Here is a 14,010-nt window from a genome sequence, read left to right as displayed (position 1 = left end):
GGACTTATTTGATGAAGCCCTACAGTAGCCACGGACTTACCGATGAAGAGCTTGTGAGCGAGTACAGAATATCGAGGGGGAGACGCGTTATCAAGAACACATTTGACATTCTTGCCGGTGACTGTATTTTCGTCATTAACACTTTGTTTCTTACTGTTAAATATAAATAAAATTTTGATGTAACTTTTTTGTACGAAATTAAAAGTACAATGTGCCTTTATTGTAAATATAATTCAATGAAACTTGATGTGTGAATATTATAATGATTAAAATTTATAAAAGAAATTTTGCTCATGTTTTCCAAAGTTTTAATAAATAAATGACCAAACCATCAGAAATATTTTAGGAATAAAAATTTAAAGGTAAATTTGTCATCAGCTTTTAATATGAAATTAACAAGAAATATCCAACCACAGACATTTTAGATTATAAGTAACTGTATTGTAAATTGAACTTTAACATGTAATATATCTTTCAATTGTCTTTAATCATCACTATTTCTCTTTAAATATTACTTTGCTAATTTTTCCATTACTTCCACCTACATTTAATACGAGGATTTTTGGCTGCTGAATGCTGCGGAACAGTTAAGGAGGCGTAGAATCAGTGTAGATTCGGTAGCAAATCTGGCGAGTATTAATGCTACAGCTTAAATACGCAACAGACAATGCATTTTCTATACCTTAAAACTAATTTTATTTCACAACTCAGAACAGTATTAGTGTCTATGGAAATAAGCTACTAATTAGCAGATCATCTAATTGGCTTCTTTATGTCCTGGCCAATAGAAAAATTTAAAAAATGAAAAAGCAGGGAGTTTTTGTTTTGTTTCGCGTATTTTTACAATTAAACGTTGGTGATGATAAAAAAAACTTAAATAAAAATTAGGGATGAATTCACTCATACATATACAGTACTTAGTTAAAGTTGCTGCATTAATGAACAGACAATATCAAATTACAGTTAACTCATAGCTAATAACTGAATTCTGGAGCCACAAAAGCAGATAAAAATCAAAGTGTGCTGTCACTTTGTCGCACTGTCTTCTGCCAGCAGCTACTCATAACCGGTCTAAATAATGAATTAAATATAAATATCCAGTCCATATTAAAAATGGAAAAACAACCTTTAAAAAACATGATTTCATGAATATCATATAGACACAGCATATAAAAATAAATATTAAAATTGCATTACAGAGTAAACACAATAGAACTAGAATATATCAAGGAAATGAAGAAAACTGTACAGTTAAAGGAGCCGGTCTGAGTGCTCCCTAAGCGAAGTCACTTCAAATATGTTAGTCAAAACTTTGTTAGAAATCACATCTTAAAAACTTCGCAGATGTATATCTTTTTAGTACTGCAAGAACTAATCGATGAGAATGTTGCAAATGAATGTTTCGAGGAAGTGAAAAGTCCACAAAATACACATGAATGAAACAGATGAAGAAAATAAGCAGGCAGAGCTAAAAAATCAGCAAATATGAAGGAGGAAATGAATATGAGGGAAAAAAGAAAAAAGAGCAAGGCCCTGGTTTGCACTCATTTAAAAATGATCCACAGTGAACGAAGATGAAATGAAGCAATGATGACTGCAAGGGAATTAAGTCATTACAAACATATGCACAATTCAGTCCTATAGAGAGCAAAAAGAAAGCTATCTCGGCTAATTAGAATTTGTTGATAACCATTAGAGACGACTCAACCACTTAAAAGATGTATTTAGGTGTCAGTGCAAATGAATGGAACTGTAATGAAAGGTTATTTTTTTTTTCTTTTTTCTTTGTTCAAATACAGTATATCCTTTCTCACCACAACATGTCGGGAAAAAGTTTAGCAGGAGCAGCTGAAAAATAAGAAACTCACCATTAAAGCTGACATTGCGGATGTAACCCAGCAATTCCTTGCCATCAATGTTGCTCATGCGAGAGCAGAGTCCTGGACTTCCGGAGCATAGGTCCCGGTGCATGCGATGAAGAGCGTGAGCCATGGCATAAACCGCATCCATCACGAACTGCACTTTCCCTTCCTGCTCGAAGCTGGAGTCCCTACCCACCTTCTCCAAGCCTAAAAGCATGCAAGATACACAGATAGTTAAAAGAATGATAAAAAAAAAATGAAAGTAATATAATCCAAGGCAAAATGATGATAAAGATGTGGCAAAAAAAGTGCAGAGAGGATCAGTTTTCAAAAAGCTCAGGTAAGGAAATAAACAGTAGTTTTTCCTTTGTTCCTGCTGATGTTTATGCTGCAAAATTTTCATGAGACTGCGACTAGTTACTGTATCTGCTAATTGATTCATTTATACATTGTCCTAAGTTTTTGCATCAGGCATCTAATTTTGAGGTTAAACTCCTGCAATGAAAACCAAAGTAATAAAAAGGTTCTGTTTCAGATACACTAATCCGCTGTTTATTTGCAAATGTTTTAACCTGTCTCTTGTTTCATTTCCAAACTGATCGCATTGTCATCATGTTTAATGATGCATTTCAGAAAATTATTTGCATATTTGTGTGTGGTGTGTGTGTGTGTGTGTTGATCTGCCCTCTGAAGTACAAATATTTTCCTGTATTCTATTAAGCTGATTTACCTTTATAAGGAGATTAGGTAAAACTTGCTTGTCAATCTTCTAGATTTATTTTTTGCTGTTGCTTGCGTTGTACCATTGTTTTGTTATGAAGAGCTTATTTGCATTTATTTGTTATACAAAGCTCCTTTAAAAGTACATAAAATACTTAAATGGAACTGTTTGAAGTAGCCTAACTAAACATGCTTTTTTGTGATTGAAGAGCATGATTTGTCCAAAAGTCCAAAGGATTTTGTAGTCAAGGAAATGGTGCTGGTTGCTTGGTCAACTCAGACTTCTCATAATTATGTTAAGGCAATGTCACACTGAATTAACATGAATGAATGAATGAATGTATGAATGAATAAATATGCATTAAGGAAAAGCACCATGGTTCGTTCTACATCGGGTAAAAGATAAGACAGAATAACTATACTGTATGAACAATGACACTTTAACAAAGAGACATACATGCAGAGGTGGGAAAGAGTAATACAATTTTGTACTCAAGTAAAAGTACTGTTACTTCAGTGAAATTTTACTGAAGTACAAGTAAAGGTACCAGTCTAAAAATCTACTTAAGTAAGTTAAAGTAGCTCATAAAAAATGTACTTTAAAAGTTTAAAAATTTAAAAGTTACTTTTTTTAACAGGCGGGGTGGGATGGGGAATTCTAGTGTAGTTCAAAAAAGACAAGAGGATATAAATCTCAAATTAGTTGTTTTTAATTAAAGGAAAACCTTTGCATAATAAAGCAGTTGCTGTTCTTGTGCTTGAAATCAAAGTTTCAAGGGTTTGCTTAATAAGAATTTGATGGCATTTCGATGTCAGCTGGGTCTGCATCACTGGCATCTGTTTTGTCCGTCTCCATCATTCTTGTGAGTTTAGGGCATTTGTTATCCCCGCCAATCAATCAATCAGTGCAGTGGTTTCTGGCGTGCAATGTTTTTCCTTACTCGTTACGTTATTTTTTTTTAATTATTTTTTAATTTATTTATTTTTTACTTAGTAATGAATATTATTTGAAATGTAGCAAAGTACAATACTAAAAGTAATATTACAGATTACTACTTTAAAAAGTAGAAAAACACAAAAAACTACTCAATTACAGTAACACGAGTAAATGTAATTTTTTACTTTTAGACATCTGCATACATGACAACCTATCTAACTTTAATTAGGGTAAATTACACCTTGCCCTAAATAATAGAATCAAGAGATTTAAGTGGGCATATATAAAAGAGATGCTTGTGTGCTTTGTATTGTTCAAGAGAATAAAGTTAATAATACCGTTATGTATTCTAATAATGTTATTTATCTGCTATGCTCACTGTTGACCTTTACACAAGACAGATTGGTCAGAGGGTGTTTCATTTTGTGTAACAGCATGGTGTTGAAAATTTTTTTTTGTTTGTTTGTTTGTTTAACTAATGCACCCATTAGAATTATTTCTTTAGTAACAATTTACTATAAGATAGAGAAACAATGCTTCATATATTCTATAATGACAATTATTTAAACTAATTTTATTATTTAATAAACAAAGCAACATTCAGAAAAGAGATATTTATTTAACATTTAGGAAAGTAGTATCAGGTGTCAGCACTGTGTACAGGCTAGCAACCTTTATATTAAATGACTAGGGATGGAGGGACTGTTTATAGCTGCTATAGCATAAGTGATAAATGAACTAACATGTTTCGTGGACATTTAAACACAGAATATGAATAATGAAGAATATTAGACATATATTATATTATTGCTGCCGCATAAGAGGAACAAAAGATTTTAGCACATGCTATTAAAGGAAAATTATAAAATTTCATTAATAATACGTGGCCAATTTTTTCATTCCTTATTTATTCCAAGCTGAGTTTCTTACTCTGGCTTTAGTTTATAGTCCTCAAGCTTGAAAGAAAAAAAATGACTTTGTTCATCAATACATTCTTTGAAAAATCAAACAAATAAGTAGTATGAATAGGAACATGGCTTAAAGCTGATAAATTGAAGATGTTAATAGGAATGCCACTGTTAACAACATTAACAAAGCATTTTCCCATTCCCTCGATACTTTGTCTTCTTTTACTGCATCAAGCTCTACCAATAGGATGTGAAAGATACAAGATTTCTTTTCATCATATTAGTGATGAGTGGCATAACGCATGACCGACAGATTAATCAGTAAAACTCGGGTCTCAATTTGCCTTCACTTAGAGGGCTAAATTTAATTTACCCTCACTGATACTACTGAGCATCTGCTTTGGCTCTCATAGTTTCTTTCTTGGCAGAGCAGATGGACCTTGCTGTGTTGCAATTTGATTAGAAAATTAGATAAATGACAAATTAATTAAAGAGGCCATCCTTTGTGATCAGATTGATAAAAAACAAATAAATCTGCTTCAAACAAAGGTGCTGAATACATTTCCATTAATGCAGCTGAATACATCTCTATTAATACAGTTGTTTATCACAAATGTTGAAAAGCTTGTCAGACGGCGTAACAGCAGCACTTTGTTAGCTGATAACAGGCAATTGCTGTTGAGTTTCCTGATTTACTTTCAGATGGGAATGGATACTTTGTATAAAAATAGTGTCTGGCTTAAAAGCAAGGGTTTATTAATGAATGATTATTTAAATCATACTGCAATAACACAAATATTGCCCAAACTAAGTAAACTAAAAGACGAAAATCTGTTACCATTATGCATTTCCAAATCCTATGCAGAAATGAATATAAACTCAATCAAATTCAGTGCACCATTTTAACAGACTGTCAGATTTTCACATTTCCTATAGCCATTACATTAGTCATTTAATAAATCATTTGCTAAAAGCTTTGAAACTGTCATATGAATCATAGTGCAGAAGGATGTCAAGTATCCAAGTCCATGCATCTGCATTCTGTAGATCTTTGGAGTACAGTCATTCTGTAATGACACAAAGCCTCTGCTATTATCATGCGGCACAATAAGCAAATGCTATGAACCACATAAAATGTACAAAAAAATTCTATGATTGATCTTAAGAACACTTTAAGGAGCACATACTAACAGGAAGAAAAAAAACATTACTGTTGCACAGCACATTCTGCTGTAACAAAGAGTCAATGTGATACAATCTCAAGGCATTTACAACTCCAAATAGTGCACCGGAATTGTAGTCAGGGCAAGTATAGCCATCAAAATTTACAGCCAACTAAGGCAAGCTAAGAAGATAGAGTGTTCAATAAACAAAGCAGAGATGAGTACCATGAAATCTATCAAAATAATAAGGCTAAGAAATGCACAAAGGGAAACATGATGGCAATGACAAGACTTTGTATAGTGATGTGATGAGAGTGGTAGCATTTTGTGGTGTCTTGGAAAATATTTTGACAGTTTTTACTATCTATATACAGAACTCAAAAAAGTCTTAAGCCATCCTTCATTTCATCATATCCATTTAAGTAAAAATTAAAGGGATGGGGCGACGTCTTAGTGGGGCGGTAGCTTAGTGATTAGCACTGTGGCCTGGCACCACCAGGGTTGAGGGTTCGATCCCTGCCACCGGGTCTGTGTGTATGGAGTTTGCATGTCCTCCCTGTGCTTGGTGGGTTTCCTCCGGGTACTCCAGTTTCCTCCCATAGTTCAAAGGCATGCAGATGAAGTTACCTGGCGTTCCAAATTGCCTAGTGTAGTGTGTGTGTGTGTGTGTGTGTGTTTGCGCCCTGGGATGGAATGGCACTCTGTTCAGGGTGTACCCTGCATTGCTACCCAAGTCTTCTGAGATGGGCTCCAGGCCCCCCAAGACCCTGTACAGAATAAATGGTATAAAAGATAAATGAATGAATAAAGAGATGGACACAGATGTTTAATGCAGCATGCTTTAAACTTTCCAAAGACACAATTTAAAAACTTGTTGTTTATGTAACATGTGCAACCTTAGCAGCAACCTCATATCCCCTTTCGTCTATTCCAGCCAGCATCCAAGAATTCAACATCACCAGTGTACTGAATGAATCACTGGCATGATCATTTGTTTCTCACTGGTTAATGCCTTATGTTAGATGTATTTTCAGATGTTTAATGCATTAATGATTCACAGGTTACTGTGTGGCAAACCAAAAGCATTCACCTGAAACTGCTCAGGTACAGGCCCTGGACTGAAAATGAGAGGAAAAAGGGGAGAGGCTTAAATCATGTGCACAGTACTTAAAGTATACCGTGGTGTCCAAAGACGTCTAGTGTTACTTGCTCAATCCATGCCTACTTGATTGATTTCTGAAAATCATGTACAGTAAAATGCTATTTCTAGTTCTACTTCTTCTACCTTCTTCACCATTGTCCAATAGTGTTCTACTGGGATTAGGCTTGGAGTTGACGAAGGCCATGACTCCAGAAGATGAATAGTTTGTCACATAGCCAGTTTTCATTAGTATTTTTAGTTCATTAGCACGAATGTTAAGCCAGGTGGGATAAAACTAAATAGTGTAATTACCTGGTCTGTGCACACACATGCTACACACACGCTACACACACATACAGTACATATAAATGACAAACTTTACTGAACTGACCCACAAGCCAGTGTGGAAAGTTGCTACAGGAAGGGCATGCAAGGTAAAAACCTGTACCAAATCAAACATGTACAGTAAATCAGATGATCCACTGGGGTCACCCCTAATGTATACGACTGAATAGGCTTTACTGAACTTAAATTGACTTCATCTGCTCTTATCTTGCATTAAAAACTCAACAAATGCAAAGGGGGAATAAAACCAAATTACTAAAAAACTGTAAAGAAGGTTAGGTTACAGTGGGAAATGAGTTTTCACTTGATTATCTACATAAGAGCTCTTCTGTCCTATCTGCAAAGGACAGTGAGGCTGCAGGCGTACATTCCAGCCATACAGGAGTCACACCTCCTTACACTTGTTTAATCAGTTCATCTTGGACTCCAATCAACTATCAAGTGTGTCTTCTATTTGAAAGCCTGCAGCCACACTGGTCCCTCACGAATAAGAGTGAGGACCTCTGATCTCCATCATCCACATCAGTCTCCGGCTCATCACCTGAGATAAAAGTCACTCACTGCATTTAAGCCTCATCATCGTCCCGTCACTTAACTGATCTCTGTCCACACTGATTAATGCACTCCGTTCTGTTGACGTCTTTATTCATGTTTGATCAGGTTATATAATCATTTGTCCACTGTTATCTGCACAAAGTGTGATTAGGATGAGCAGGAGCACTGCAGACATTTACAGAAACCGTATCTAATCACAAAGTCAACTGATTTCACTTATGTCCATGTAACTATGTGAAAATTTATGTGACGTCCAAAAAAATATCTCGGTTTTAGATATCCTTATGCAGACTGGCTGCACCAACTGCAGTTTGTTAAACTGGCTGCTTGCTCAGTATGATCTTTTTCAGGGAGACATCAAGGCACGTTTAGAAATTAACCTTAGTAAGGAATAATTCACAACAGACCATGTGGTTATATAAAAATAGTCCATTCCAGGGTGCTGTGCAATATTTTTAGCAGAGCCTGAAGTAGGCTATTTCACTCATACCATTTTGATTTGTCAACAGCATTTCACACTTTTTAACAGTTTACAGTTACACTTACAGGTATGTCCACCAGAATGTCAGTGAGAAGAAAGCAGTTATTAACAGTCGTTTCCCCACTAGTCTCTATTTTTATGCTCTTAAAGTCAATAGAACTTACATTACAGCTTATAAGAGTAGAGAAAATATAGCGTGCCATATTACAGAGAAACCAGAAATCACAATGTCCTCTGCTCTAAATAGTCTCCCATGCTGAGAAAGTGCTGCCTGTTTCAAAGTATAGATACCTCAGAATTTTGGCATTAATATACATTTAAATATACATCTATTAACGGAAAGCTTCACAGCATCAATTATCATAAAGAATCATATCTTTATGACATATATTTATGTTTTCTATAAGTAAAGATGTTTAAGAATATTACTGCCAGAAAAACTGGAACTAACACACTATTACCCAAATGAGGATGAATTTCCGATTGAATCTGGTTCCTCTTAAAGTCGCATTCTATTGTTAAAGAGTTTTTTCCTGCCCATGGTCGCCCCAGCTTGCTCATCAAAGACGAACTACTAATTATACTTCATAGTTTTTTACCTTATATTTATCTAATATATTTCCATATTTTTCATCATTCTGTCAAGTTGCTTTGTGACAATGACAATCTTAAAAGTGGTCTTTTTTTTTTTTTTTTAATGGTGGTCAAATTTTGGATTTCTCCTAAATCCCTAAATTAATATAATATGCTTTTAAAATACACTGCCTGTTAAAACACTCTAATATTTTATTGGACCATCTTTTGCTTTAATTATAGCACACTATGGAGTGGCATTATTTTACTAAGCTTACGCAGAATCAAACCATTAACTTTCATCCAGAGTCGCATTAATTTCTCTCCAAGATTTTGTACTGATGATGGGAGAGACTGCTCTTACTTTCATTAATTAACACAGCTGTTGTTCTACTGCTTTTATATTATTTCACCAAACATGTTAGTCACATGTCATCCCAAATCATGATCATTTAATTTTTTATTTTCCAACTACATGGAATTCTCAAAGATGAAGGGCCGCAAATATCCTTCCAGATTTTATTTATGCTTTATCTTAACCCAATTCTAGTGGTTTTAGCAGTCTCCCTAATTGTTTACCTTTTTTGATGCAGTGCAATATTTTAATCATTTTGAAACAAAGTACAGTGAAACCTCGGATTACGAGTAACTCGGTTTACAAGTGTTCCGCAAGACGAGCAAAGATTTTTAATCAATTTTGACTTGGAAAACGAGCACAGAGTATCATGTATCCTGCATGTGCTTCTTGATTTGATGCCGAGCGTTACGTGATTACAACTGAGCCAATGTTTTTTTTCTCTCTTGTGCTGCAGGTAATCATCTCCCCTGCTGGGTCTTAGTGCTCGTCTCTTACTGGTATAATCAACATCCGTGTGTGTGTGTCAGTAGATTTTCTTTCTCTTGCGCTGCAGAGTGTGTGTGTTATGCATGTGCGCGCGTGTAATTTGACACCGCGCAGGTTCGCACACACACACACACATTCTTTCTCGTTGTTAGTGTGTGTCAGTGTTTGAGTGTGTGTGTTATGTGTGCGCGCGCGTAATTTGACACCGTGCCGGTTCACTTTCTCTCTATCTCTCTCTCGCCCTTAATGTGTTTGTGTGTGTGTGTGTGTGTGTGTGTGTGTGTGTGAAACAGAGAGGGAGTGCTTCACTCACACACAACCGGCACGGTGTCAAATTACGCGCACTCACACACATAACACACACTCAGCAGCGCAGGAGAGAGAAAAACACACAGCGCCTGTGCGCATAAATGGAAACACTTACGTGTCGAGATTTTTTTTACTTTTTTTAAGGTAACGTGCAGGGTAATTTGTTTTATTTTTACTTTATATTTTGTGTTAATTATTTTTATGTATTTATTTTTTTTGGGCTGTATTTTAATTTCCATTATTTCTTATGGGAAAATGTGCTTTGATTTACGAGGGCTTTGGAATACAAGCCTGCTTCCGAAACGAATTATGCTCGTAATCCGAGGTTCCACTGTAACATCTTTGCCACCAGTGTTGGGTGTAACGCGTTTTTTTATGTAACGAGTAATCTAACGCGTTAGATTTAAGTACTCAGTTATTTAGTTATATTTTTTAAAATGTAATCCGTTATTCAGACAATTTATGTAATCCGTAAGCCAGACAGCAGTCATTCCATAGTGTGTTTGACCCCCCCCCATTTCATCCTACATGCCCCACCCCATTTGTTATTCCTGCTGTTATACCCCTATCTCACCTATGTGATTTGACTATGCGAGGACCGATGCGCATAAAGATGGAAACGTAATTACAGCACCAAAACTTACGGCCACTGCACGAAACCGCGTAGGTGAGATAGAGATATTAGTAATTAACAGATTACTGTATGGGCCAAACTTCGCTGAGTGATTATGGTAGAATAATTATAAAGGTCTTGACTAAAACAACATGCATGAGGAAACACAAAGGAGTTATTATTATTTTTTGCAATGGTAAAGTACTCTAACTAGTTACTTTGATCAGAAAGTAACTCTGTAATGTAACTGATTACTTTTTAAAGACAGTAATTTTGTAATGTAATTAGTCACTTTACAGGATAGTTACAAACACAGGATATGTCTTTTTACACGGTTGTTTAAGAAATGAGAAAATACTCACTGCATCATTTATGGTCAAAAACATGCTGCTACCTAAAACATTAATCACTGCAATAATTATTCACTGAAAAGCTCCTACCTATTTGCTTACTTGAATTCAGGTGGTAACGTTTTTTTTTTTTTTGGTGGGGTGCTGGCAAGTCTTTTAAGATTTTTGCATTTTTTCCCCATTATGTCTATAAATGAGAAAGACGGACTTGAACAGGCGAGGTGCAGCATTTCACCTGTTCTTTATAAAATAAACAGTTGTGAAGGTGTGTGCAAAAGGGCACCACGTATTAGATTGCTGAGGAACTGCTGTGTTGATAGAAACAATGTTAATCAATGGAAACTGGTTGACATATTATGTTTACTGCCTGCTTGGCTCCGTTTTTATGGATCCTAACAATGTCTGTAAACCCTGAGAATCTTTTCATGGTCTCCTGAGTATGTCACTGACTCATTTGGGCAGACATAGTTTGTTAGCTTGATCTCTTGCCAATGCTGATCATGATGCTTCTAACTCAGTCAGCCTTAACTGACTTGGGAATGCAGAAACTGACAATTCCTTTGAGCTCTCTTAATAACTTCCTCATTGCCTGCATTAAGAAATTAAATATTTATGTTAGCCATAAACAAACAAGTCCTCAATTATGAGAACAAATGTCTTGTAATGATGTCGGTTTATTTAGCTTTTTTAGTACAGGATGCTTGTGCAGGATGCTGTATTTCATTCCTTCATTTACATTTTCTCTACATTTACAGGAAATATAAATTAGGCCACGAATTTAAATCTATGGGAAATGATTACTGTTTTCTAGTGGTATAAGAAGTCATGTAAAGGCAAAGCACCATGACAGTGAACTACATCTGGGGTAAAATGCACGACACAGAGCCACTTTGTTTGTCATCACTTGAAGGCAGAAATACTCTTCTATCAAGACTTCATTATAAGGAGGTAGTCATAAAATGATATATTTCTGTAATGGAGATGTATCAGTCAGGAATATCAAGTATCTTCATTCCAGTTGAAAACGCAGGGTATAAATGTAATGATTATACATGAATAATGTTTCACGGGTTGGTAAACAGTGAAAATGGTAAACATTTCTTTTTCTATATTGAATCATTCCTGCAGGACAGGAGAGTTAAAAGAACAGGTGTTTCAGTCATTGTTTCACTTGACAGCATACATCCATTTCTGCATTGCTCTGTATTTTGCGATAATACTAGGAGTGAGGTAGGGAAGGCAGAGAGTGAGCCATCAAATTCAGCTAAAACTGAAAGAAGGCACTGAACAAAAGATCATGCAATATTTATAGCAATTTTGATATTTCCCCAAAAAGCATGGCTAACGGTGTGCTTGACGAAATGCCTCAGAGTGCCCTCCACTTAGCAGTCATCTTTGGCTCGCTAACAGTCCTTCCCTTGACACCCATTTTGCTCACAAATAAAGGGCACAGAGCCATTAGAGGAAAGGCTAGTGGCCAGGAACAGAGTGAAAAACACCACCGACAACAGGCAAGGTTTTTGTTTAGATGCCTATTGATATGGAAATGTTGTGAATCAGACTCACGCTAGCAAGGGGGGAAAAAAAAGTTTAACTAAATGGGTCACATTTGAAAACAGTCAATGCGAATTTTCATATGAACATGAATTTTTTTTCTGAAAATGTGTGCAAATATGTCAGCCCATTAGGCTCAATGTAAAAACACTGAGTTAATAGATTTTGAATAAAAGGCTACTATGCAGTGGAATAATAATGCTCAACGGTGCATAAATCTCCATTCAAATATTTATAAACCCTGTCCAAATGTGCCTCTAGTGTATTGTCTTTTAGACATTAAATATGAATAGGTATACCCATTTTGTCTACTTTTTATAAAGCAAGGCCACGGCCCTTTGGCATTTTCCAAGCCTAGGTGCGTTTTCTGTTCAATTACTGTGATGCATAAACTTTAAGAGATCCACTACAATTTACTATTATAAAATATCCACTCGGTTGACTTAATGCAATTCTGCATTACTGACCTCACCAAACAGTAGTCCTTACAGTTCTCCTACAGTGGACGTACGTAGAATTGACAAGACAGATGCAAATATCTGGCACAAATTATTACTGTATGTACAACATGGTATGTTACATTACTATATTTATTTTTGCTTAATTGTTTCTAGTCATTTTCTCATACTGTAGGAAAGCTCTGCCTAATTTTATGCCAGATTGAATAGTAAGACTTGGTGAAATCAAGTTTTCCCACTATTTGGAGGAACTTAGGAAATAATTTGGTCCTACCACATAGGATGCTGTGCTGCCTGCCAATGTGTGTATGGTTTAGAGTCCATGTGTGTATGGTTAGAGTTGCAGGATTATAGATCACCTACAACATTTTACCACCTTCCCAAGCAAATTCAAGAATATGCAAATTTAAAGTGAATTTTTAAAAAGGAGTTAGGCTAGGACGTACTGCCATACAAAAGAATCATGATGCATAACTGAATTCATTTCCACGTCTAATGCATATGAATCCAAACCACTCATGTCTGTCAGTAAGTATCTACTGAACAGCAAAGGAATCTACTGTAAGTGAACTTCCACTTTCTATGAAATCTTATTTCTGCTGTGTAGCTGCAAAGTGTGTAATACCTGTATGAACACAAAAGTGGACAATGGAAATGTTCTACTCACAAAAAAATTCATATAATTGTAATTGTTTTACATAATGCTTGGGAAAGTAATCGACATATTTTAGATCAAATGTTTGGATGAAGAGTTATTATGCTTCAGCCTGGTTTTAACTGTATGCAAAAACTGGACTCTGATATGTGACCCAAATTGACTAAATGGACAAATTACAGGGTATGAGAGAACTGACTGTAGAGAAAATGTACAGTACATTTACAAGTACATCTATTATAGGCTTGGAATAATGTGCATTAAACTGACTAATATAAAATGTTCACAAGATGACTTTTCCTTTAAAACACATCGTGTTAAACAACAGGTGAAATGTGTAATACAGTACAATACTTCAGGCTTTTTCTGAAGCATACAGTAATTTAAGTCAACATGGTATTATAATCCCTATATTTTGCCCATAGTCAAGGGTATTGTGCCAAATTGCCTGCTCAATCTAGAGATCAAATTCTTTGTGACTGACCTTCAGTGGGAGATCTTAGAGGGAAAATGTAATCTAGACAGACCTTTAATATTTATAT

The 14,010-nt window shown here is 35.5% G+C and overlaps 1 protein-coding gene across 1 annotated transcript in view; it reads right to left on the bottom strand.

Moving 5' to 3' along the window:
• The window catches only part of grm8b (glutamate receptor, metabotropic 8b), a 156,351-nt gene that overhangs the window by 22,818 nt on the left and 119,523 nt on the right, over nucleotides 1-14,010 (bottom strand). The window contains exon 7 of the mRNA XM_053477434.1: nucleotides 1,869-2,069. Within this exon, the coding sequence (XP_053333409.1) occupies nucleotides 1,869-2,069 (201 nt within the window). The remainder of the gene's footprint in view (nucleotides 1-1,868; nucleotides 2,070-14,010) is intronic.

The sequence above is a fragment of the Clarias gariepinus genome, chromosome 2 (assembly GCF_024256425.1).
Source record: "Clarias gariepinus isolate MV-2021 ecotype Netherlands chromosome 2, CGAR_prim_01v2, whole genome shotgun sequence".
NCBI lineage: Eukaryota > Metazoa > Chordata > Actinopteri > Siluriformes > Clariidae > Clarias > Clarias gariepinus.
This window is presented reverse-complemented; position numbering and strand designations above follow the sequence as displayed.